General features: G+C 54.4%; 1 protein-coding gene across 1 annotated transcript in view; it reads right to left on the reverse strand.

The window, feature by feature from the left end:
• Positions 1–23401, reverse strand: part of ALK (ALK receptor tyrosine kinase) — a 756061-nt gene that overhangs the window by 29982 nt on the left and 702678 nt on the right. Inside the window, exons 14-24 of the mRNA XM_061210871.1 lie at positions 17629–17779; positions 11987–12118; positions 11078–11222; positions 8285–8467; positions 6946–7044; positions 6312–6464; positions 5209–5313; positions 3122–3308; positions 2338–2428; positions 2144–2208; positions 538–667 (exon numbers count right to left, since the gene is read on the reverse strand). Of these exons, the coding sequence (XP_061066854.1) occupies positions 538–667; positions 2144–2208; positions 2338–2428; positions 3122–3308; positions 5209–5313; positions 6312–6464; positions 6946–7044; positions 8285–8467; positions 11078–11222; positions 11987–12118; positions 17629–17779 (1441 nt within the window). The remainder of the gene's footprint in view (positions 1–537; positions 668–2143; positions 2209–2337; positions 2429–3121; positions 3309–5208; positions 5314–6311; positions 6465–6945; positions 7045–8284; positions 8468–11077; positions 11223–11986; positions 12119–17628; positions 17780–23401) is intronic.

Genomic DNA, 23401 nt, shown 5'->3' on the forward strand with positions numbered 1-23401 from the left:
AACGGGTGGATGCAGAGTGACCCGCCCCAAGTCAGTTGGTTGAGTGAGTGACACAGCGGCATGAAAGTCCCCCCACTGTGCTTGTCCCTAGTTTGGTTTTCCACAATCAGCAGGCCATAAAAATAGATACAACCTGGAGAAGCTGTTGCACAAGCCTCGCACAAACTCCCTGGGGCTGGGCTCGGCCATCAGCCACCTCCTGTCCCCTCTCTCCCGCCTCTCCCCCGGATCCGAGCCCATGGGCCGACTCCCTCTCTCCCGCCTCTCGCCCAGATCCGAGCCCATGGGCCGACTCCCTCTCTCCCGCCTCTCCCCCAGATCCCAGCCCATGGGCCGACTCCCTCTCTCCCGCCTCTCCCCCGGATCCCAGCCCATGGGCCGACTCCCTCTCTCCCGCCTCTCCCCCGGATCCCAGCCCATGGGCCGACTCCCTCGGTCCCACTGAGGATGTTGCTTCCCAGGCTGCCCACCCTGGCTCCTTCCGCCCCCCGCTCCGTCCCCCGGCACAGCTACTGGGAAAGGCTGGTTCTCACTCACCGGGCGAGGGCGCGTCTCTCGGAGGAAGGACTTGAGGTCTCCTCCCGCCATGAGCTCCAGCAGGATAAATCGGGGCAGGGCTTGCAGACTCACCCCGATACAGCGCACGATGTTCTGGTGGTTGAACTTGCTGCAGGGCAGAGGGGAGTAACCGAATTTAACTGAGCTGAGTCTGGGAAAATCTTAAGTGGGCAAAGCCGGTTACAGAGTTATGCTTTCAGAAGCCACATTTTGTAAATGTTTTCTGTAAATATGGGAAGCAGGGGTCCCAGGCTGGGCCTAAGCAGAGGATAATCTGGTTGCTGAGCAGCTGGAAGAACCAGAGGGCAGGTCTGGCGGGAGTTCAGTCTGCTTGAAAGAACTTGCTTGGAGGCGGCGGGGGGGGGGGGGGCCTGGGGGGGGAGGGGGGGCATGGGGGGGAGGGGGGCATGGGGGGGAGGGGGGAGGAGGGACTTGGGTGAGAAGGTGGGGCAGGGGGAGAGGAGGGCTTCGAGGCTGGGGCGTGGACTGCTGGCCAGGATTCACATTTGGGGTTTGGGTTTTCAGAGGAAGGCCTCAGGCGGAAGCTGGAGGAACTGCCTCCCCGAGGGACTGCGTGAGACCTGCCCGGTGACCGTGTGTGGAAGAGAACAAGGAAGAGGGCCACGGGCTCCCACTGTGGACTCCTCATGGGGGCTCTGAGATTCGGGTTTTCTTATTAACGTGATCCTATCGGGACACGTGAGGCAGCGGGGCCAGGGAACTCCACGTGGGCGCACGCGCGCAGAGGTGACACACTGGGTGACGGTACACCCAAATATAATGCTGTTTAGTTACTGCCAAGTAGGGAGATGGAGTGATTTGGGTCTCCTTCCATCTACTCTTCTACTTTCCAGGTTTTATTCAATAATCACATATTACATGCTCAATCAGAAAATACGTCATTTTTAAAGCAGGAGCTGAGCCTGCTGCTATCCTCCTATGGACCCAGCAGACCACACACACTGCTCTGGACTCGTTCCCTCTGCCACTTCTGTCAAGGGGAGACCTCGGGCCGCCCCAGCCTTCAGGATGTTTGAGGTTCCCCAGTGCACCAGGAGGCCATGAGCCTGGCCAGATCTCAAGGTCCAACATCTGCTGTCAGAGCCCCGGACACCGAGACTCCCAGTGGGGGGCCCCAGATCCACCAGTTGAAGGGTCAGGCCAGCTGCGTGGACCAGGGTGGGCGCCTTCCATCACTTGGGGGCCCATTTCCTTTACATGAGAGCTGAGAGCTGGGGTTGGCGAAGCACCCGGTGGAAGAGATACCTGGAGGAGGATTGTATCTTCTACTGTCAACAACCAGCATGCTCTGTTTCTTAAGAAAAGGGGGAAAAGAACCAGTGGATGACACAGGGATGCTGGTTGAAGGCGGAGTGATATCGATTGGATTCTTTTTCTAAGACAACCATCTGGGGGCTGGCTCCACTCTGGTAAGACGTGCTAAGAATTTACGGAGTCTCCTGTTGGAGAGGGAGGGGTACGCTGCAGGACAACCCTGTTTCCCTCAGAGACGTGCCTGTTAGAAACATCTCGTGTCCCTTACAGGCTTGGGGCAGTGGTGTGGGGTGTCTCCCTGTGTCGGTACCTGATGATCAGGGCTTCCATGAGGAAATCCAGTTCGTCCTGTTCGGAACACACCTCAGGCAGCGTCTGGGCACAGAAGGGAGGGTGGGAAGGAGAAGGAGGCTGTGAGCCGCAGAGGTCAGAGGCTGTCAGCAGAGAGCCACGCTTACAGAGACCCCTGGCCAAGGTCAGGCCCACGAGGGAGCCGCCTCTTACCTTTACAGCCACTTGCAGGGGGCTCGGGTCGTTGGGCATTCCAGACACCTGACCTTCATACACCTCCCCAAACGCGCCGTGGCCCAGACCCCTGTGCAAAGAGAAGGCGAGATGAGACAGGGGCACATTTAGTGGATGCACACGGGAGCCAGGGGGTCACGCACACCCTCAAGGGTAATGCCCTCAGTCTGGCTTTGCTCGTCGGTCCTGGGCCTCCATTGCTTTACCTGGCAAGAAAGTTTCCAAGCCAGGATTCAGGACACTGGCTGGACATTCCTTCTGTGAACACTTACTGAGTCTCTAATATTTGCCAGGGACCTAGAGGGGACTAAGACTAAGCCTGCCAGGGAGGCTTGTGCTCCCTGGGGCCGGGGGTGAGGGGCATAGACAGCTGGCGGACACCCCCTGGAGTGTGCTTGGTGAGTGACAGACACGTGCAGAGGGTGCTCTGGGAGCTGGGAGTGGGGAGGGGAGCAAGGCTTGGGGAGGGGCACTTGGGTGGATTTTGAGGAGAGCCCCATTCTTCCCATCTAATCCCCCTCTCATTGTACCAACCCCATGTGTATATGGGGTGTTGAACAAGCAAACACCCCCCCCCAAATGGCCCTGAACACTGAACCTTCTCCCCCTGGGGGGGCTGGGGGTGCCCCAAGGGGTGGCTCTACTGGCTTCTTACTGCCGGAGGAATTCGTGGTGCAGGGATGACATCCAGCCCCCTGGAGCTCTCTCTTCCCTGCCTCCCCCACAACCCCCGCTGCCCCCCAGGACAGTGATGGGCACTCACCGGATGAGGGTGATGTTTTTCCTGGGCACCTCCTTCAGGTCACTGATGGAGGAGGTCTTGCCGGCAAAACAGTAGTTGGGGTTGTAGTCGGTCATGATGGTGGAGGTGCGGAGCTTGCTCAGCTTGTACTCGGGGCTCTGCAGCTCCATCTGCATGGCTTGCAGCTCCTGGTGCTTCCGGCGGTACACTGCAGACACATGGAGGTCAGCGCAAGGTGGCCCGGGCCAGGCAGCCAGGCCACCTCCTCCAGGAAGCCTTCCTGGATCTCCAGCTCCTCCACAGGGATCTAAATCTTTCCATCACACTTAGTCATACCAACAAAATGATTACAGATGTGAAAGCGTACCTCTAACTGAAAGATGAAAGTAAATGTAAAGCTTAAAATCATATGAATGGACAAGATTTATTGTATCATGGAGGGGCAGAGGCACATTAGTTTGGGTCCTCTGAGAAGCAGACCCAAGACAGGATTAAACACGCAAGGATTTTATTAGGGGAAATGCCTGTGAGAGATAATTGGGAGGGAACCCAGGAAGGCTGGGAAGCCACCATACTGTGTTGAAAGTCTGACCCCATGTGAAGGACAGGGTGAGGGAAGGTTGAGCAAAGACCCTAGACGGCCATTCAGTCTAAAGAAGTTCCAGCAAGGCTCTTGCTAGGTTCTGGATCCGAAGTCGGCTGTCAGAGGAGTCCCATATCTCCAGGAGGGGGTCTGCCTTAGCAGCTCTGCTCTGCCCAGGCGCTGGGTCGGGCAAGCATGGCAATGGATTTGAGAGTACAGCTGGGGCTCTTGGTCACCTGTGTCTCCTACAGTTGAAGAACCGCCAAGCCACATAGCTGGAGACCATCACAGAGTGAAAGGTCTCTAAACTGGGTCTAAGCTGGTGCCTGAGGACCTGAGTTCTAATTCTGCCTTTGTTACTCACAAGCTGTGACACTGACAAGTGACACGTGACCTCTTTGGATTCAGTCTCCTTCTCTGTAAGCAGGGACAATAACTCCTGCCCTGTCTCCTAAAGCCCCACTCCCCATCCCCTAGGCTTGTGATAATGAAATGAATTCACCAACATAAAATGGTTTTGGAGGGAATTCCCTGGCGGTCCAGTGGTTAGGACATGGTGCTCTCACTGCCGGGGTGTGGGTTCAATCCCTGGTCAGGGAACTAAGATCCCACAAGCCGTGCAGTGCCACTATCACTGTTACTACTATGTGTGAGAACATTCTATATATAAGGCAGACTCCATGGGAGGTGATTCACAGGGCGGGGCCAGGGCAAGTGAGTCCACTCCTGTGCGCTCAGTTCCTCCTCTGTGAAATATGCCAACTGTGGTTATAGGGCTCTCTGAGGGTTCGGTGAACTAAAATGTGTCAGTCACCCATCGTGCGGTAAGTGTGCAACCAGTTAGCTCTTGTCATCCTGCTCTTTGCAGGACGGCATCATTGGAATCACATTAGCTGCCACCACCCTGTCCAACCCCAGATTCCCTTGCCCTCGAGGGGCTGGCCTGAAAGTGCTGCCTGGAGCTGAGCCTTTCCTTCTGCTTCCCCTCAGGTCCCCTGCCCACCTGTCCCGGGCAGTTCCAGCAGGAAGAGCCTGGCTGGACCATGCAGAGCCCTCTGCGACCTGCAGATCAGCACCCCTTGGCTCACTGGCCTAATGGGAAACACTCAGAAACCAGCTCTGCATTCTCTGCATGGAGTGGGGAAGGGCGGGCTGGAGGCGTGACACAGGAAAACCAGACTAGAAGAGCCCGCTGAAGCCCAGGTCTGATGAGAGCTGAAAGTGAGGTCTGGGGTGGGGCTGACCTTTAGCCACGGTGCTCTCCTCTGAAGAGTGGCCCCTCCTTGAGCAACCAGGAGGCTATGCACAGGGCTGAGGTTCAGAATTGGGGGCTCCTAGGAGCCAGGGATGTGCAGGGGGGTGGAGTGAGGGGGCCTTCTGTTTTGGCTTGGCTTGGGCTGCCCTCATCACTACCCACCCAGAGTGAAACTTCAGCATCCATGGCACAGCCTGAGATGCTATTCTGTTCTGCCAGATCTGCCTTCCCTGCCCTGCTGTGGAAGTGCTGGGGCTCTGGGACACTCACCGATCATGATGCCGGAGAAAGCCAGGACGAGGGCGGCCACGAGGGCAGAGGTCACGACGGAGAGGATCAGCGAGAGTGGCAGGTGGGGCTCCGGGGTGGGCGACACTGGAAGACAGGTCCCCACGGGGCACCGATGACCACGCGGATTCTCCTCTGAGCTGGCCCCAAGTCAGAAAGACCCTCCCCAGCCTTGGACACCTGGACCACCATCCTTTTCAGAGGACCAGGGCATGAAGCAGGTTTGTCCTGGTTTTACAACTTTCAACAGTAGCTTTTGTGGGGAGGGAATATGTAAGAGGGATAAATATCAAAATGTGGACATTGATCCAAAACATCAAATGTGCATGACAGGATGAGGATGAAAGGTGAGCCAACAGTGGCTGTAGAAGAGATTCAGGCACCTTAGATGACTACAAACTCAGTACAACCCAGCGACAGAGTGTCCTGGTCAGTTAGACTTTAGAGGCTGAATTGATTCTCTGTCCTCGAGCGCACCGGGCCCAGCGTATGGGAGGGAGGGCCCAGGTGCACACTGGCATCGACCACACCGAGGCACCGTGCCTGGGCCCGGACACTGCATTTCAAAAGGGACATTGACAACGGGAACACCAGGATGGGGAGGAGGCATAAACCTGTGTCCCATATGAATGGATGGCAATGAACGGGTTATTTAATCTGGAGAAGACTTGAGGAGGAGGACCGCAGCGCTGTGTTCAGATGCCGCGCCTGAAGGGCCACTGTGAGCAGGGAGCCGAGGAGTGGAAGCTGGAAGGAACGGGTCTGGCTCTGTAACTCCCCGATGGGATGCTGTGCCTTAGGAGTACTGAGGTCCCTGGCGCTGGGGTGGCCAGTGGAGATGGGCTGGTCCCCTGGTGGGGATGTGGGGGTCACATCCGGGATTAGGGGTGGGACTAGGTGACTTGCGACTCCTTCCCGAGCCGTGACCCACCTTTCACACACAGGTCCTTCTACCCATCGTCAGAGCACTGGTGCTGGGGGCAGACAGGGGTGTCAGGAAGTTTACAAAACTGCATCTGAGGTGTCCCAGAACCAAAGAAACCAGCTGTGGCTCAAGCTCTGGGCTCCCTCCCCCACCCCCTTACCTATGCAGGAGACACCGTCCTCGGCCAGCACTGTCCCGTGGTCGCAGAAGCAGATGACCTTGTGGCTCTCGGGGTCCATGTGGCACTCATCTACCTCACAGTGGCTGCAGTTCAGGTAATGCTTGATATTCACTTCCCCGTGGCCCTCCATCACTGGTGAGAAGGAGGAAGGGTCAGCCTCGGGCAGAGGCCGCCCTGCACCCCACCCCCAGGCTCTGCGCTCTGTCTCCAGCTGGTCAGGGTGGGTTCTCTGGTCCCTGCTCCTACGTCCCATTGCCACTGGGAGCACTGCCTGTGCAGGAAAGTCCAGGGTGCATCTGGAGAGGGAAACTCAGAGGACAGGCAGGCAAGTGGCAGGGTCCACACGAGGGTCACTTAGGTTGGCTGCTACAGGTACTGGGCCTATTACTGTTGCATTTTCTAGGGCTGGCCAGTCTTCTCCTTCTGTGTCCAAGTCAGATCACGCATCCTGATTTCCAGAAAACTTGGTGAGATGACCACTAAGAAGACTTGCCTGCAAGGGACCCACAATCACACCTTTGTGTCCTGGACTCACATCAGTAGCCCTGGAGTTTTAGCTGGGAGGGAGAGCTGGCTTAAGGAAGCTGGTTCTGCCACCTGGCAGAGGGGGTACCTTTTAAAGCCGGGGTGTACAGGATGCCCAGTGGATTGATGAAGGAGACCCCATCCTCCCCATCCATCTCGGGGTCATTGTTTGCGGCTGCATTGCCACCTGCGGCAAACCAGAGGAGAGTTTAACGCAGAGAGGTGGGTGCCCAAGTCTGGACACACGTGCGCATCAGCAGGGCAAGCAGCGGGGTCAGGGAGGGTCCTCGAGGGTGGGGCGGTGGGGAGGGAAGGGAGGCTCAGGGCACAGGGGCTGCACTTGGGGCTTGGCTCAGTAGAAGCCTGATGTGTGGGCCACTTTCTCCTCCAGGTCCGGGCCAGCTCCCGCTGGGCGGTCTCCCCCACTCTGCTGGGCACCCCCAGGAAGTAGTCCATGTTAGCAAGAGTCGGAAGAGTTCTAGTCTCCCCAGGCTGGGTTGGCCCCTCGGCCCCTCTTCCAGGACTGGCCGGGCAGTAGCACCGAGGAGTGGCTCTCCTGTCCCATCCGGTCAGGGTTGGGGCAGGGGGGATGGGCCCCTGTGCCTTTAGGCTCCTGTCCCTCCTTTCAGTGGGGGTTGGGTTATCTTTGGGCTCCTCCCCTTGGGCTCCTCCCACCCGCCCTCGGCTTGGAAAAGAAGAGCATCTGGTTAACACAAGTATCTCACACACAGCGTAAAGCAAAACACGGACAGCACACCACAGCGCGTGCATGCATTGTGTCCTAGTCTGTGGGGATGCCTCTCAGCTTCAGAAGGCTCTTCTGCTCTGCTCTGAAGCCCAGAGGAGAGCTGGGGCCAGGGGCCAGCTGCTTGCTGAAGGGCTGGGCCGGGGCTGCCCGCAGCTGCCCTCAGGACAAGCACCCACCAGCAGGGGGAATGGCGCCCTTCTGGAAGCTGGTGGGCTGGAGCAGGAAAGGGAGTGTGGGGAGTCCATGAGGCCGGAAGCCGCACACCAGGTCCTCAGGGAGCTGGCTTGGCAAGGACTCGGGCCAGGCCATCCGAAGGGAGGCACGGGGTAGAGGAGTCTGGCCTCCAAGGCTCTCATGCCAGTGCGTCCTTGGGGGAGGCTCAGAGAAGAGGCTGGGAAGCCAAAGCCCCTTTATCATCGGCTTTGGGGGAGATCAAGAATCATATGGGATCTTGATGCTGTCTTATCGAAACCTCGAGGCAGGATGCTGGCTCGAAAGCCAGCATCCTGCCTCTGGCTCGTCTGGTGGGGCTGGGAGGAAGGCGTGCACGGTCACATCACAATCCACACTGGGGGTGGGCCAGGGGCGTGCAGGCAGGGGCCGGGGAGAGGACAGGGGGGTGAGGTGCCTAGGACTAAGAGGGGAGGGCAGTGACACCTTGAACACGAATCATCTTTACCTATGTATCCTCCGCCTCCTCCACCTGAGGAGCACCCCCCTCCACCCCCTCCGAAACCCCCTCTGGTCTCCCACCCCCACTTCTTCATGGCCTGGGGGCAGGAATGTCCTCCGGTGGCACCTTCCAGCAAAGACTTTCCAGACCAGAGCAAGGAAGTGTTATCATTCCAGCCACCTCCACCACCTGCGGGAAGAGACGGAGAAACGCCTAGGTGAGGGTGCCGGCTGGGCTTGGGCAGCTGCTGGGCCTGGCGAAGGAGGCAGGACTCGGTGTCTCTGAGGGGTGCTTGGCCCTGTCCAGTGCCCAGGGGGCCTGTCCTCAGTGGGGCCTGGGGCCTTCAGAGTCCACGGCCGAGCGTGCCCTTTGCCCGAGGGAGACCTGCTCTGGCCACAGTCGTGCACGTCCTGATGGGAGCGCCTCATACCCCAGCTTCTTGTCAGGCCTCTGGCTCAAAAGCCCGGGAGTGTGCTCAGTGAGGGACGGGGGAAGTGGAGGGGACAGGCAGCACGACTACTAAACTTGTGCCTCTGCCTTCCCTCTATGCCTGCCAACTCCTGAAGCGCCCGGCCTTCGTTTCATCAACTGCTTCCCATCTCAAAGAACCAGGACCAACTGTCAAAACCCTGCCGAGGTCACGGCAGTGAAATTCCTAGCAGGAATCCTGGATTAAGGCACCAAATAACCCAAAGTGCTTTAATTGTCTACTAGGCAAGAACTTCCCCGGTCTGAGACTTGGTTTCCTCACCTGTCACTTGAAGATAATGAGACGCCTCATGGGGTGGATGTTAGGATCAAAGAAGACAGGGAGTGTATGAAATGTTTTACAAACCGCCAAGTGGAGGGATCGTTGGGTGTTTGTGAGGCAGGACACACACAGGCAGAAGGCCTCACACTCTGAAGCTCAGGCAGTGTCTTGCCTGCCTGCTTCTAAGGAGCTGCTCCAAGGTCAAGAGCAAAGAGAGCTGGGGGTGGAGGTGGTGATGCTCTGGCTACAGTGGCAGCAGCTGGAGCTGTGCTTCCCAACGCCTGGGCCTGCTCTGAACTCTTGCAAACGAAATGTTCTTTACAGAGCTAGGTTGAACGTAACTGTATCTTAAGGCCACAGGCAGACCACAATACATCTCTCCCGAGGCCCTGGAAATTCCAGGACGCCCACCTTGTCTCCCCATATTGTTTTGTGTGACATTTCAAGAGGCAGTTTACTCCAGAAGACCCCAAAGCCCTTTCTGCTCCAGCAGATGATGGAAGGTGGGAACCGGGAGAAACAGCTGTGCGTGTGTCTGCTGGAACCGTAAGGGTTACCCTGCCCGGAAGGGTCCTCTGGGAGAACTTGTGGCCAAGGTTCTTCTGCACCCAGAGGGGGCAGCAGAGGGACATCTAGGTGGGGAAAGCTGCAGACAGGGATGACTATGGTGCTAGAAAGAGGGAGACAGTTTTCAGGAAATGAGGTCGAGGTCAGGAAGAAGCTTGGGTCTGGAACAGAGACAAGCAGAGCTGAATTGAGGCCCTGGACAAGTCGTGAGGACCTTCTGTCAGCTTCGGAAGCTACAGGACTCCAAGTGTTTGGCCTCTCTTTGCCAGCCAGAGGGTGGGTATGGCGCCAGTCAAGGTGGTTGATGTCACGTGGTGGAGGGAAGGCCCCTCAGCGCCGTCAGCTGGAAGTGGGCTCTGCTGGCTATTCGGGGCCACGAGCTTAGTGAATAAGTTAGGATGAGATGGGCCTGATACCAAGTCTGCCCTCCTTCCCCTGCCCGGAGAACTCTACCCTTGAGTCCTGCACAGTCCCCAGCTAAGTTGGTTTCCGACCCCCACTCTATCTTGCAGCCTTCAAGCAAACGTGTGGGAAAGAAAACAATGGGCGTAAAAATAAAAACAGCAACAACAGTGTTTTAAAAAACGGATTAAGTACGAAACAGTTTGGCCATCTTGAGAAAAAAAATCCACCAACTTTCAATGAGCTTGTTGACCCTTCTGTAAAATGAAATGATATGTTTGGAAAACCCTACAGGACTGTTTTGAAAAGCACATGTATAATAGATGTGGAAGTGCTTTGCAATTTATGACATGCTGGACGGATGTAAGGGGCACTGTAAATATCACTGCGGTAATTCCTCGCTGTGACCGCTTCTCCTCTTTCTTCTATCTCTAGCTCTCTCTCAATTGGAGAGAAAGTCTGAGTATTTATTTTAATTAATCTCAAATCTTAAACGCCTTCAAAAATCCTCCCTCGATCTGATTGTGGAGAAAAGAAAATACAAAGATGAATGGCTGACTTTGGAGGAATCAGAGAATTCACATCCCCTTTGGTGTCTGCCCCCTATTTCTGTGTTGCTGGCTCTCATTAAGGAGACAGAGAGCCCAACCATGGAGATTCCAGAAAGAGATTTTCCAGCAAGGAGATGTGTGCACTGGCAGCCCGGGGCCCGGAAGTATGAACAAACCACAGGGGCCCCGGGGGGCCTGACTCTGCCCAGATTTCTTCCACCTGCTCACATCCAGTTGCATTTGGTAAAACCCGGGGACAGTTGGTTTGGCGGTCAGACTGCTGCCGCCTGCCTTATTTTCTCAGTGACCTTCTGCAAGTCCAAACCCCGTGTTGGCAAGGGGGCCTCTGGGTCCCCAGGGTGTGGCCTGCCCTTCCTCTCTTGATCCCGGTACCAATATCCAGAGCTCCCAGCATCTCAAGGGCCAGCGACTAAGATGCCCACAGGTGTGTGATGGCGCCTGGCCGAGCTGAAGCTCACACAGTCCCGGGAGAATGTTTTGGGAGAGGGTGGGCTTGCAGCGATTTACCTGCGGCTCCGGAATTGCCATTCAGCCCTAGAACTGAGGAGTTATTCTCCAGTCTCTCTGGGTGGAACGTGTCTGTCTTGGCTCCGTAGGCCCTGCCGCCACCGCCGGCCGCAATGATCAGGGGCACTGGCATTCCATCCTTCATCTGCCCAGGGGAGACATTCAGAGATTGAGAAACCGAGTGGGGCTCCCACTCTGGAGACCCCTGAGCAATTTAAATGTTTAAATGTGGCCGAGTGTTTGCTGGGCAGTGGGTGACATCTCAGTGGCCTGAGGGCCCTGATCTCATGTTACAACAACCCGTCAGCTCTTCCATCCCCTCCAACCCCCGGCTCGTGTACTAGTCCAGGTTCAGTACGTGAAGCAAAAGCACTAGGAGATATAAATGTATCTGAATACCAGGAGGCTGTTTATACAGCCCCTTTCCTGAAGTTCCTCTCTAGCCTCAGGGGTCTGGCAGCTGGTGTGCAGAAGCAGGTCTCTCTCCTCTTCTTCCTCTCTCCTTCCTCTGCACGCTCAGGGGTCTCTGCTCTGAACCCCACAACTTCAAGATTAAGCCCTCAGCATCACCGTCCCTGCAGGAAGACCCAGCAGGAAACCTTTGCCTATTTTCGATGACATCAGAGAAGTCCACCTTAGGACAGAGGAGGGCACAGCGGGACCCTCTGGGACTCTGAAGCAGGATGGCAAAGGTCTGCGTGGTGAAATCCAGCTGGCACATCAACATGAGAAGGGCCTGTCCTTTCCTGGACAGACAGGGAACCTTATATTCCCTCTGGGCCTCGGTTTCCTCAACTTTAAATGGGGCTAAGAGCACCCGAGGTGCTTCGTTCCCAGGTCTGTCCTGAGGATCCAACACCAGGACACAGAGAAGGCACTGCCCTGGGGAAGCTGGCACCCAGACCTCACCTTAAATACGTAGGTGGCTCCGCCCCCTCCTCCGCCCCCTCCTGCCCACTCGTGCACACTTTTGTTCACGTGGATTTCTTCTTCTATCACGTTGTTCTCTCCAATGCAGACTTTCTGGATTAGTTGGTTTGTCTGGAGAAACAAAAAGCACCTCAGGTTTGTGCCCAGGGTTCTCTACCTCCCAGCACACAGACCTTCTATGTTTAAAGATAGGGTCTGACGATCTCTCAAATAGCTTGCCGTTGAATTGAGGAGACAAAAACTACACACAGATAACTGTCACTCTGGGCACTATTGGAAAAGGACCACAGGGACAGCTTAGAAGAAAATGCATGGGAAATTGAGGAGGGAGAGTGAGGCTTTGTCGCTGGACTGGTGAGCAGGGAGGACTGCCTGGGGGAGGTGGCATTCACTTGGGCCTTGAAGGATGGGGAGATTTTTAAACACTGAGAATGGGAGAAAGTTAGGACATTACAGGGGAGGAGATCAGCATGAGCCCAGAGGGAAGGAGGTGAGTGGGGTATTTGGGGGGAAAAGTATAAGGAGTCTCTGTGGCTCAGAAAAGTCCATCTGAGGACAGAGAGGTGGTCCAGGAGGACCTGTTAGGATCCTTTGGATTCTGAAGAGGGGGTGATAAAGACCCCATGCGGTAAGACAGGGCTGGCAGGAGTGTAAACGGGAGTGGGTAGAGGGAACCTAACTGGACAGTCAGATCCTGGACAGGGGCCTTGAATACAAACAGAGAAGGAGCTGGACTTCATTCTCTAAGCAGCAAGGAGCCACTGAGGTATTTTGAGAAGTTGCAGTTTGAAGTATCTTGTAAAGAGAAGAAAACAGCGGAAGGCCAACCTCGGATTTTATTCCACCTGGTGTGGGCCCAGGCATCTGGGAGTCTCTGGGGACAGGCTGGAAATTCCTGTGACCCAGAAGCCTGGAATCCCTGAATAAAGAGGGCAGCGTTTCAAGAACAGCCACCCTGCTTGTCGGTCACAGCAGCTGAGACGAACTCTCCACGCATTGGCCTGACCTTGGAGGAAAATGACTTTTCTTTCGCATCATAGAAAAAAGGCCAACAAAACATCAAATTTTCACCGAATGTTGCTGTGTAACCAACCAGTGGACATGGCAATTCATCTTGAGCCACTCCTTATGCTAAAGCACTCAGGGGTGCCGGGAATGAGTACTAGAGAAATTTCCAGATAAATAGCTGAGATGCAATTTGTTTTATGGCATTTTGGATTTAATGATGGAAATAATTTGATATTTTTTAGAGTGGATTTAGTGCTGGTAGAAAGGTCTGAGTTGCTGTTGTGGACAGCTGACATTTCTCCTGTGTATGTGCAGTGCCATCCAGGGCTGAGGCGGGGGCCGAGTGGCATGGAGTCTGCTGGAAGGAAACCCTGCTAACCGCTGCCTGGGGAGGGCCTGAGATGCAAGGGGCAGGCTCTGAGGGCAGAGCCAGGGACAGGGCATGGAAATGTGTGCTGCCAGCTAGGCAGAGCACAGCACAGAAGACAGTGTCCAGTCTCACTTCCTGACTGGAGATTTGCTGGGCCATCTGTCTGGATCTGCCCTCCTCTATTAATTGGAGAGCTGCGGGACTGCCCCAGTGGTCCAGTGGTTAAGAATCCGCCTTCCAATGCAGGGGACACGGGTTCGAGCCCTGGTCGGGGAACTAAGATCCCACATGGCACAGGGCAACTAAGCCCGCACACCACAACTAGAGAGAAGCCCACGCGTCACCACGAAAGATCCCACATGCCGCAACTGAGACCCGATGCAGCCAAAAAGTCTAAATAAATAATTAAAAAAAAAATTGGGGAGCTGCCCAGTGCGAACCAGTGGTGCTAAGAAGGTCCATCCCCTCCGACCCTGCTCCCTTTCCTCCTCTCCTCTGCCTGGCAGCAGTGGGGCCCCCCACCCCTTGGGGATGCCCTCTTCCCTTGAACGGAACTTGCCGATGGCTGGAGATTGCTGGAGGAAGCAGCTGGGCTGCAGGATGGCCTTTGTCTAACTAGAGCCCAGAGTCAGCCCATTCCCCGCTGCCCCGGTGGCTCAGGTGTCTCCTTTGAATGGGGTGGGGGGAGGGGAACAGTTGATTCGTTTCTCAGTCTGCATCTTGCTGGGTCCACAGCTGCATTTGGAGGAGCTGATCACTTTTCCACGATTCGCTTTCTTGACCTGACTTCTGGAGTCTCCTCCTACATCCCTGGCTCCCCCCTCCCCGCCTCCTTTGTTGGTTCCTCTTTCCTCCATTTCTAAATGTTGGGGGTCTGCAGGGTTCAGCCCGTGGTCCTCTCCATCTATACCACTCCCTAGACAATCTCAACCTGTCTCAGTTTATGCTGATCTCTCTCGGATTTGCATCTCCTTTCCAGACCTCTCTCCTGAACTCCAGCGGCCTGTCTTCCTTGTCCACAAGCAGCCTCCACGTGGCTGTCTACCAGATCAGTGCAGCTCAGTAAACCTGCTCCTTCCGCAGCAGGCCCCGGCTCTTGTGAAGGCAGCTCCCTCCTTCCAGTGCCTCGGGCACAATTCTTGGATTTTATTTTCTAAATACACCCAGAATTCAGCCGCTTTTCACCACCTTCACTGTTACTGTCTTTATCCAAGCCACCATCATCTTGCCTGGATTAATGCAATAGCCATTAGAGTCATTGCCCCCGACTCCTCCCTTGGGCCCAAGTGGTCTGTTCTCCACACTGTAGCCAGAGGAGCTAGTATGCAAATCGCTTCAGGTCACTATTCTGCTCAAAACCCTCCTATGGCTTCAACATGTTCTTCTGATGGCCTGACCCGGTCCCCATCACCCCTCCCTCATCTCTCGCCCACTCTCCCTCCTGCTCCATCCACTCATCCTGGCTGTTCCTCGAGCACACCAGGCACGGCCCGCCTGGGGACTCGGCCTCTGCTCTGCTGGAGTCCCCACTTATTTTCCTGGTTCAGTCCCTCAGCTCGTTCAGGACTCTGCTCAGCTGTCTTTTTTTCAGTAGACTTCCCTTGACCACTCTATTTACTATTGCAACCTGCCTCTGAACTCCAGCACACCTGACGCCCCTTCACCCTACTTCTATTCACCCTAACCCTGTCTCTTTTGGGTGTCCTGAGGAACTTATGTTTACTAGTTATTGTCTGTTTGTCCCTCCTCCCCTGGAGTCAATGTAAGCTCCGTGAGAGCAAAGGATCTTCCTTTTGTTCATGAATATCTCCTCAGTTCCTAGAACAGTGACTGGCATGTAGTAGGTACTCAATAAATATTTGCTGAATACATTTGAAAGACTTGGGAACTGGGTGGGTGTGGGCTGGCCCTTCACAATACTTGCCTTGTGAGTGATGGTAGTGGTGGAAGCTAACATTTAGACCCATGGTTTTGCTCCCCTGGGGACGTTTGGAAATGTCTGGAGGCATTTTTGATTGTCATTTCTGAGGGATGCTATTGACATCTGGTGGGTAGAGACCAGGGATGCTGCTAAACAGCCTACAGTGTAGAGGACAGGGGCTGAGGGGTGTGTGTGTGTGTGTGTGTGTGTGTGTGCGTGTGCGTGTGCGTGTGTGTGTGTGTGTGTGCGGGGGTGGTTCCAGCAGCTGGAGCCCATTCCAGGCTTGGGTTGGCCAGACACACGGGAAGAGCCACTCCACGCAGAAATGCAGTAGAACCTGCAGAGCTGCCAAAGCCGGCAGTTTAATTCTGGGGGTCCACTTCATTCTCTAGAAGATCCTCTCTAGACACCATTTTTCGGCCTGGGGAGGACTGGAGATTGAGGTAGTGCCTGTAAAATGTCTTTCTCCCTTTCTCAAATGACTCCTGAGGGGCGGAGGTGTGGAGCAACTGGGAAGACCAATTATTTTCCCCATGCCCATGCTATGCCCGACCCGACCAGCAGAGGGGGCTGCCCTCTGTTCCTGGCTTCTTTGGAACTTTCCTCGCACATCCAAAGTTTGAGAGCAAGTAGGTTGATTAATAAAATGATAAAATGCAGCAGTCCAGAGGAACAAGTAGATTACAATTGAATTAAAAAAGAAGGACTCAGTCCTGTGAAAAGATGTAACTGATGACAATCCAATCAAGTAAAAGTTCCTTGCGGAAGTCAATGCAATCTTTCTGCTTAGATGAAAGAATTACATTAGCACTCAATAAATTCCTGTGAAAATTACAGCGGCTTGTAATGTAATGACTTAATACATTATATCAGGTTGGAAAGTCCTGATTATAGTTGCTAAATAAAAGAGTCCAGACATTTCTCACGCCCAAGGTTGCACCTGCTCAGCTTACTCCCGTTGCTTTGTTTTCAGCCTCTAAGGTGGGGTTGGGGGTAGGGCGCATACTTTACTCCTGGCTCCCAGCCTGGGGCCTGACTCTTAGAAGCCTTGAGGTTATTCTGTGGAATTGAACTGCTTTCTCATAGCTCTTGTTCCCACACCTGTCTCCCAACTCTGCTCTTGAATAAGTTTCTGGGGAAGGAGCCCTGGGCCCTGAGACCTAGAACCCAGATCCCTGCCCTGGTCCCACCCAGTGCAGAAGTTCACCCTCAGGTGAGGGCGTGGCCTGGCCCAATGCGGAGACCCCCCTGCAGAGTGCTGAGTTCCTATCAAGACAGCCAGCACCACCAGGGTCCTGCGTCCCCCAGCAGAGGCAAGAGGCATGGCTGCTGCTTTATTAGTTTCCACTGCCCTTCCTGGTCATTTTAGACCACTACTGGCTTTCTTAAGTACTGCTGTTGGAGCTCTCCCTGTTTGACAGCTGGACACCCCAGTGGGGTCAGGAACCAGAATGAAGGGTTGTCTCTGCGGCTGCAGAGGATGACAGTCTGGCTTGTCAAGTGATGTGCTATAAGTGGAAAAGGGAAAAAGGCTGTAGAAACTGAGCCCCAAGCAAGTTTGGGGCAGCAAAAATAGGAGCCAGAGTCTCTGTGCTGCATTATGAGAGACTCTGGACAAGTCCCTTCACTTCTGTGGTCTCCATGTTCTCATCTGTGAAATGGGGGAAGTGGATTACATGGTCTTTCAGCTCTGAGTCTGTGCTTAAAAAACTTAAAAAAAGTTTTAATCACACAAATAATAAATAATATGTGAACGCATTATTTTTGTAACAATATCAGACATTACTGACAAAGCACCCTCAACTCCAGTCCCCTCTCCAGAAACAACCACTGTTATCTGTATCTTTCAGAACTTTTTCTATGGTTTTATATGCATATATGTGGCTATGAGTCTGTGATTTAGAGCTGAACAAGACATGTTTAGTCTGGTATTTTCCTGTTTATGATAATACGGCTAAAGACAATGGTGCCCTTGCAAGAAAGCTTAGGCAGTGGGCTTCAACTCGCACTTGTGCTAAGAGGAACAACCATTTGCCCATTTTAGCAGAATTCAGCTCTTCAGTTTCAAAGATTGCTCATGAAACCCATGCCTCAGCCTCGGTGCCTGTAAGGATGTGCGACCCCCAAAGCCACACCACCCACTTTCTCATGCACCCAAATGGCCCTGGAAAGGGAGGAGCATTTGCAGGCAGAATAAAGGGTGAGTCCTGCCATCTTTGAACGTGAGGTCTCCAAAGGCATGTGTCCAGTGTTTGTGTCCTCTGAGGGACCTGCCTGGGTCCTGGTGAGTGTGGAGGAGAAACCCCCGCTCTGGGCACTTACACTGGGGCAGGCATCTTCCCCCTGCTGCCCGACCAGGATGTACAGCACGTCGTCCTTCTCCAGGCTGAAGATGCCCAGCACAGACACGCCGTGGGATCGCATCATGGTGTTCTTCCCGCCTTTCCCACCAGCGGCTCCGTAGCCTGATATGCTGCAACAGGACAGAGCTCGTGGGCTCCTGCCATGGTATGAAGACTGACTCCCCTCCTGCCAACCCAGCGGCTCCTAACAGGCCGAGCGCACCACCCTCGTGCTGGAGGTCTCTCCCCTGCATCAGCCCATGAGGTCAGCAAGGAGGGTCCTCTCTCCACTGTCAGGAGAGGGCGGTCAAGTTCAGAGAGGGGCAGGGAAATGCCTCATTCACAGAGCTAGGAAGGTAAAGAACTAGTAAGGGGTAGAAGAGAGGAAGAGAGGGAGAAGGGGGGCAGGGAGAGAGAGAAGAGATGTAGACAGGGAAAGTCTGTATTAATGTGGGCTGTTGGGGTGATGGTGTCCTGAATACCTGGGGTTTCCTGTTATGGACTTCTCTCCATGTCCAAGAGCAAAGGACTCATGTGGTCAACCTTAGACAAGTAATTGAACTTTCCTGTTCCTCATCTGTAAAATGGGGATAAGAAAAACCTACCTTCTAGCCCAGGTGTGTGGTGAAGATTAAAGAAATGAAGTCTCGCAAGTCTCAGAATTGTGGCTGGCACGTAAGAAGCACTCACTAAGTATTAATTATTATTCTTACTGGTAGAAGGAGCAGTAATTGACTTGGTACAATGTTTTAAAGTCTCCCCACGGGGTCTAGGACACAAGGAGTCCCACATGGAATGATTGAAGAGAGCAGTGTTTACGAGCACAGACTGTTTATTCGCATCCCGCCATAACTCCTTCTGGAGCAATGTGTGTGCGGACAGCAAACAACCAATCATGATGAAAATAAAATCAGAGAGTGGGGATGCGGGAGTATTTCTGCTGCCTCTTAGGTTGTTGAGTTGAAGTCAAGCAAGGATGGGGGAGAAAGGACCCAACTGATGAACCGTATCAGAAGAGCGGTGTGCCGTGAAGACAGCTCGCGTGCCTGATATACATGCCTCCCCAGAGACCAGCTGCCAGGGAGAGGAACTTGGGGGGCTTTCAAGTCCCTGCATATTCAGATCCAAGGTCCTTGAAGAAAAGCTTCCAGGGAGAGCTGCAAGATGGTTTTGCACACGTGCGCACACGGCGGCTTCTCCACCTATAATTCTAGGAAATGTCCTGTGTTCCAAGCATGCGAGGGGCCTCCTGGAGGCTCTCCTAAGGCAGAACCTGGGCCTGTTCTGCAGAGACAAGCACGGAGGGCCAGCTGATGGCTAACGTGGCAGGTGAGGAGCCGAGGTCTCTGTAGAGAGCGAGGGAGAATTGAGCCCACTGTCCTGTCTCCGGGGCCTGGCACCGATGGGAGATCGTTGCAAACTGGCATAAGGCCACGTGCCTAAGAGGAGGCGAGAGATGGGCTCCAGGCTCTCGAGGGGCTTCCAAAGAAATTGGGGAGACAGAGTTACGACATCTCCCTGTGGGGGTGGTTATATCGGGGAGGCAAAGCGGAGGGACCAAAGGGCTCTGGGGTTCCATGTGCGGAGTGGACCATCTCCTCGTTGTGTGTCCTCTCAGAGTCCCAGATCCTTCCCTCATCAAAGAAGGACCATTCTTTCCTTTCCGAACTCACAGGGGCACGGGGAGGTTCAACATCAGAAGGAGATAATGGGTGAAAGCCCCGAGAAAGTGGCAGGTCTCGGCACAAATCAGGGCCATCCGGTGCTCGGGGCCCGGGAAAGAGGCGGAGGACCGCGACAGACATTGAGGCAGCGGTGCTGGAGGCCTTGGCTGGTTTGGGGCGTGTGGGGTGCGGGTCTGAAGTCGGCTTCGTGGTGGAGGTGATGGTCGGGTAGGACCCAGACAAGCAGAAAGAGGTGGAGGGTACGAGTCAGGCTTGTGTGAACATGAATGAAGAGGCAGGAAACCCAGGTGCTGGGGTGGGGAAGTGGGGCGTTGTAGCTCTGCAGAGGGAAGTAGGGCCAATTCCTGAGCATCCTACAATGTGCCAGGCGTGAGTGCATATGGCATCCCCCCAGTAGCCGTAAACAGTAGCTGTTAGCAATCTCATTTGGCAGATGAGGAAACCGAGGCCCAGAGGGATTCATTTGGACTGGGCAAACCCTGGTCCAGAGCTCTACATTTCCCCTCATGGAGCCCATTTCCCCTCCGACATGCTGCTGCGAGGTTATATGGATGCACGAGGGTGGTCTGAGAAGCTACTGGCCCATCCTAATTCACTCAGACCCTCAGCCAAACCCTCGCTCCTGACCCATTGGAAAAGGAGAGGAGATAAGGACAATTAAAAGGTTGAAGAAGAAGGAAGGCTCATTGGTGAAAGGAAAGCAGCAGAATTATTTAGCTCAGACAAGGCAAGCCTGGGGCCGGGGTGGTGCTGGGCATTCCAGAGACTCTGTGGAGTGTAGAGATAGCAACGTGGCCGTAGACGGGCCACATCTGTCCTGCTGGCCCCTCCAGGGTTCCGGGGCTTTGGTAGGTTACCTAAGAAAGTCGTTTTAATCTGAAGGTGTTGTTGGCTTGGAAAACTGCTGCCCGAGAGGGAGTCCTCACCCTGCCCACTCCTGCTATGGCTGAGAGGTAAGCTGTACCCGTCTCATCCTTTCTGCATTATTTGCATAGTCATTTGCATAGTCAATCTGCATGCATTATGAAACATTCTGAACTCTTTCACATGTTTAAATTTAGAAGTTGTTTGTTCCTGACATGCTTTTTCCCCCCTCTCTAAGCCTTCTTTCCTATTTCTCCTGCCCCCAACCGAGTCTGAACTCCAGCCCCATTTGGGTCTTGACCTAGTTCTTGGCAGTGAGGTGGCTGGAAAGAGCCCTGAGTTCTGAGTCATACCCTGGGTGCTCTGCTGGCTGTGTGACTTGGGACAACTTGCTTAACCTCTCAGAGCCTCAGCTTCCCCTACCAAGGAAAAAAATGAGGACAAGGACCCCTGCCCTCATGAGGGTAAGTAGTGGGTTTGAAAAGATTACAAACTGCTGCCAAGTGCAAGGGGGACTCTGGGCTGGGGTCAGCTCTACAGACCCCAAAGGAGACAGTAGAGATTGGCACCCAGGTGTCAGCAGCTGGAGTTTGCTTTCCTGCGTGATGGCCTCAGCCCCACGCTTCCCCCTGGACTATCAGTGCCTTAAAGACACGGGACAGGCAGCTGCCCACCTGGGCTACTGGCAGGGGAGGTAGTGCCTCCCTCATCAGCCCTGTGGGGCCTGAAATCCCACCACAGAGCTTCACTCCTTTGGAAACTTCTAGCTGCTACTAGAAGGCCCATCTCCTCCTGGGTGGGCTGTGCCACAGTGAAAAAAAGCACAGGCTGGATGCAGAAAGACCTGGATCCAAATCCAACTCTGTCACTCGGGGCCAGGAACTGGGTGAGACATCTCCCGCCCAGGTGTTGGCCTTGCACTTGGTCAACCTTGAGAGCCAGAGCCTCCTGAACTTTTGTGTCCAAGGCACCTTGCTTACCTCTCCTGGTTCTGGCCCTGTTACTCGCCAGCTGTGTGACCTTGGGTAGTTTATGTACCCTCTCTGAGCTCCAGTTTCCTCATCTATAAAAGGGGGATAAGAATATTTACCTTAAAAGGTTGTTGTGAGAGTTCTATGAGATAATGCCCCTTATAAGGGGCCTAGTTCAGCCCCTGGAGGGTAGCTAGTGAGTAACAAATAGTAACTGCTGTGCTGATGTACCCCTGGGGGAGCCTGTCTGCTCCTCTCCTGGGGTGACTTCTGAGAGGCAGAAGGGGGTGAGTGAATAAGGCCCCGGATTCTAGAGAGCAGGGCAATAGGTGGAGCAGGGTGTGGCCGAGGAGCCAGGGTCAAGGGTGTTCAGTTTCACCCAGGACCTACTTCCACAGGGAGCCAGTGGGAGCATAGGGCCAGCCTTGGCGCTTCTGAAGACCCCCGCACTGTACGAATCACGTTACACAAACTTGTGCCAGTATAATAACCTCAGCCTGAATCTTTGAAGCCTTTTCCCATCCCTTGTAAACAACTTATTTTGATGGTTGACAAATGACAACAAATTAATATACTTGCCACTCAGGTGGGAAAAATGACTTGCAGTGATTCCTGTTTACTGGAAGTTACAGGATACTGTTCTCAGCGAGCTGATGCTGTAATTTGTTTGTCTGTCTTCATCTAAATCCATGTCCCCTCGTCAGAATGGATGCTTATCGGGTTTGCATTTTGTATTATTGACTGTGAGCTATTGTTATCTGATGTAATGGAGTTGTGAATCTTTTTAAAATAAAGAATTAGCCGCAAATCAAAGTGGCTGCCTGCCGGACCCTGAAAGGAGAGCACAGCTGGTGTGCAGCGTGATGGCGGTGTCGGTGGCACACTTGGTGGGGCTGCCGGGGGCGATGGAGGGGGGGAAGGAGTGAGAGGACCCCACCTGGGGAAGCAGGAAGCACCTCATTTCTCTTCCACACCTGCTCTGGGCTCTGCCTCTAACACCCAGTGGGACCGTGAGTGAGTCCCTTCCGTCCTCTGGGTCTCGGTTTCCTCCTCTGTGAGATCAGAATAGTTAGGTCCACCCTGCGTATCCATCCTGCCTCCAGGGCTGCTATGAGAGAACGGGAGACGCTGGGTATGTGCAGGGCTTGGTCAGGGCGAGAGCTCTGTGCAGGTACATAGTCGTATGATCCAGATGGGTCACGTGAGCCATCAGGTGACACCGCCGGGGGTCAGCGGTGGAGGCGTGCACTCCTTGCTGCCCCAGTTCCATTCCAGTTTTGCACCAATGAGCAAGACTCATCGTCCACTCGTTCCCTACCACCTTCCTGACCCAGGAATATCAGAGCTGGAAGAGATGTCTGTGACCTCTCTCTCCACCCCCCTCCTTCGACAGATGAGGCCCTTGTAGAGGAGGGGCAGCACACTTTCAAGGTCATACAGTGTGTCAGAAGTTGAACCCAAACTTCATTCTGCCTGAGGCTCATGGATCTTTGCTCAATGCTGCCCCCCTCCCTCGACTTTCCCTGCTCTGTGCTCTTCATGGCTATGGCTATCTGCACAATTACTCTGGCAATGAATCATGACTTGTGACTCTCTTCTACAATTGTTTAGGACTTTATTGGCATTGTGGACTGTTATTGAACTTTTCTGCCCTGTGGTCTTTGCAAAGACTGCAAGGCTGCAGAGGCTCAGTCCTCTCTACAAGTTCTGCAGCATCTATTCAGTGCCTGGCAGACAACCAGAGGCCCCTTGCCCCGCACCACCCCGGCTCAGAGCTGGGCAGGCAGTAGGTGCTCCATGGCCGCTTGTGGATTTGAATGATGGTGTCATCCAGCTGCACGTGCTGGTCTGTGGAGTCAGGTGAGGAAACTAGTGTGAGTGATGGAGGCCGTCAGGAACAGCTGTGGCCCAGGTTGGCCGGTGGGCTTTGCTGGCTCCAGCTGGGATCTGAGACCTCTTGTACATGATGTCTGAGGAACAAGTGAACCATGTGAGAACTGTCATCAGGAGCTGTGGGCTGTGCTTGATGAATGTTTTTAGAGCCGATCTGTGTGCATGTGTGCACGTGCGCATGCGTGTGCGTGTGTGTATTTGCGTGTGTGTACGTGGGAAGCTGGGGGAGGAGGAGGACAGGGAAGGATATGGAACCCTGGAGAGGAAGGAGAACAGGCAGGTGGGCTAGGAGGAGGGAGAGAAGGATGAAGAGGGGAAGAAGTCAGGAGAGCGAGAGGCT

This window comes from Eubalaena glacialis, chromosome 14, assembly GCF_028564815.1.
Source record: "Eubalaena glacialis isolate mEubGla1 chromosome 14, mEubGla1.1.hap2.+ XY, whole genome shotgun sequence".
In the NCBI taxonomy this organism is placed as follows: domain Eukaryota; kingdom Metazoa; phylum Chordata; class Mammalia; order Artiodactyla; family Balaenidae; genus Eubalaena; species Eubalaena glacialis.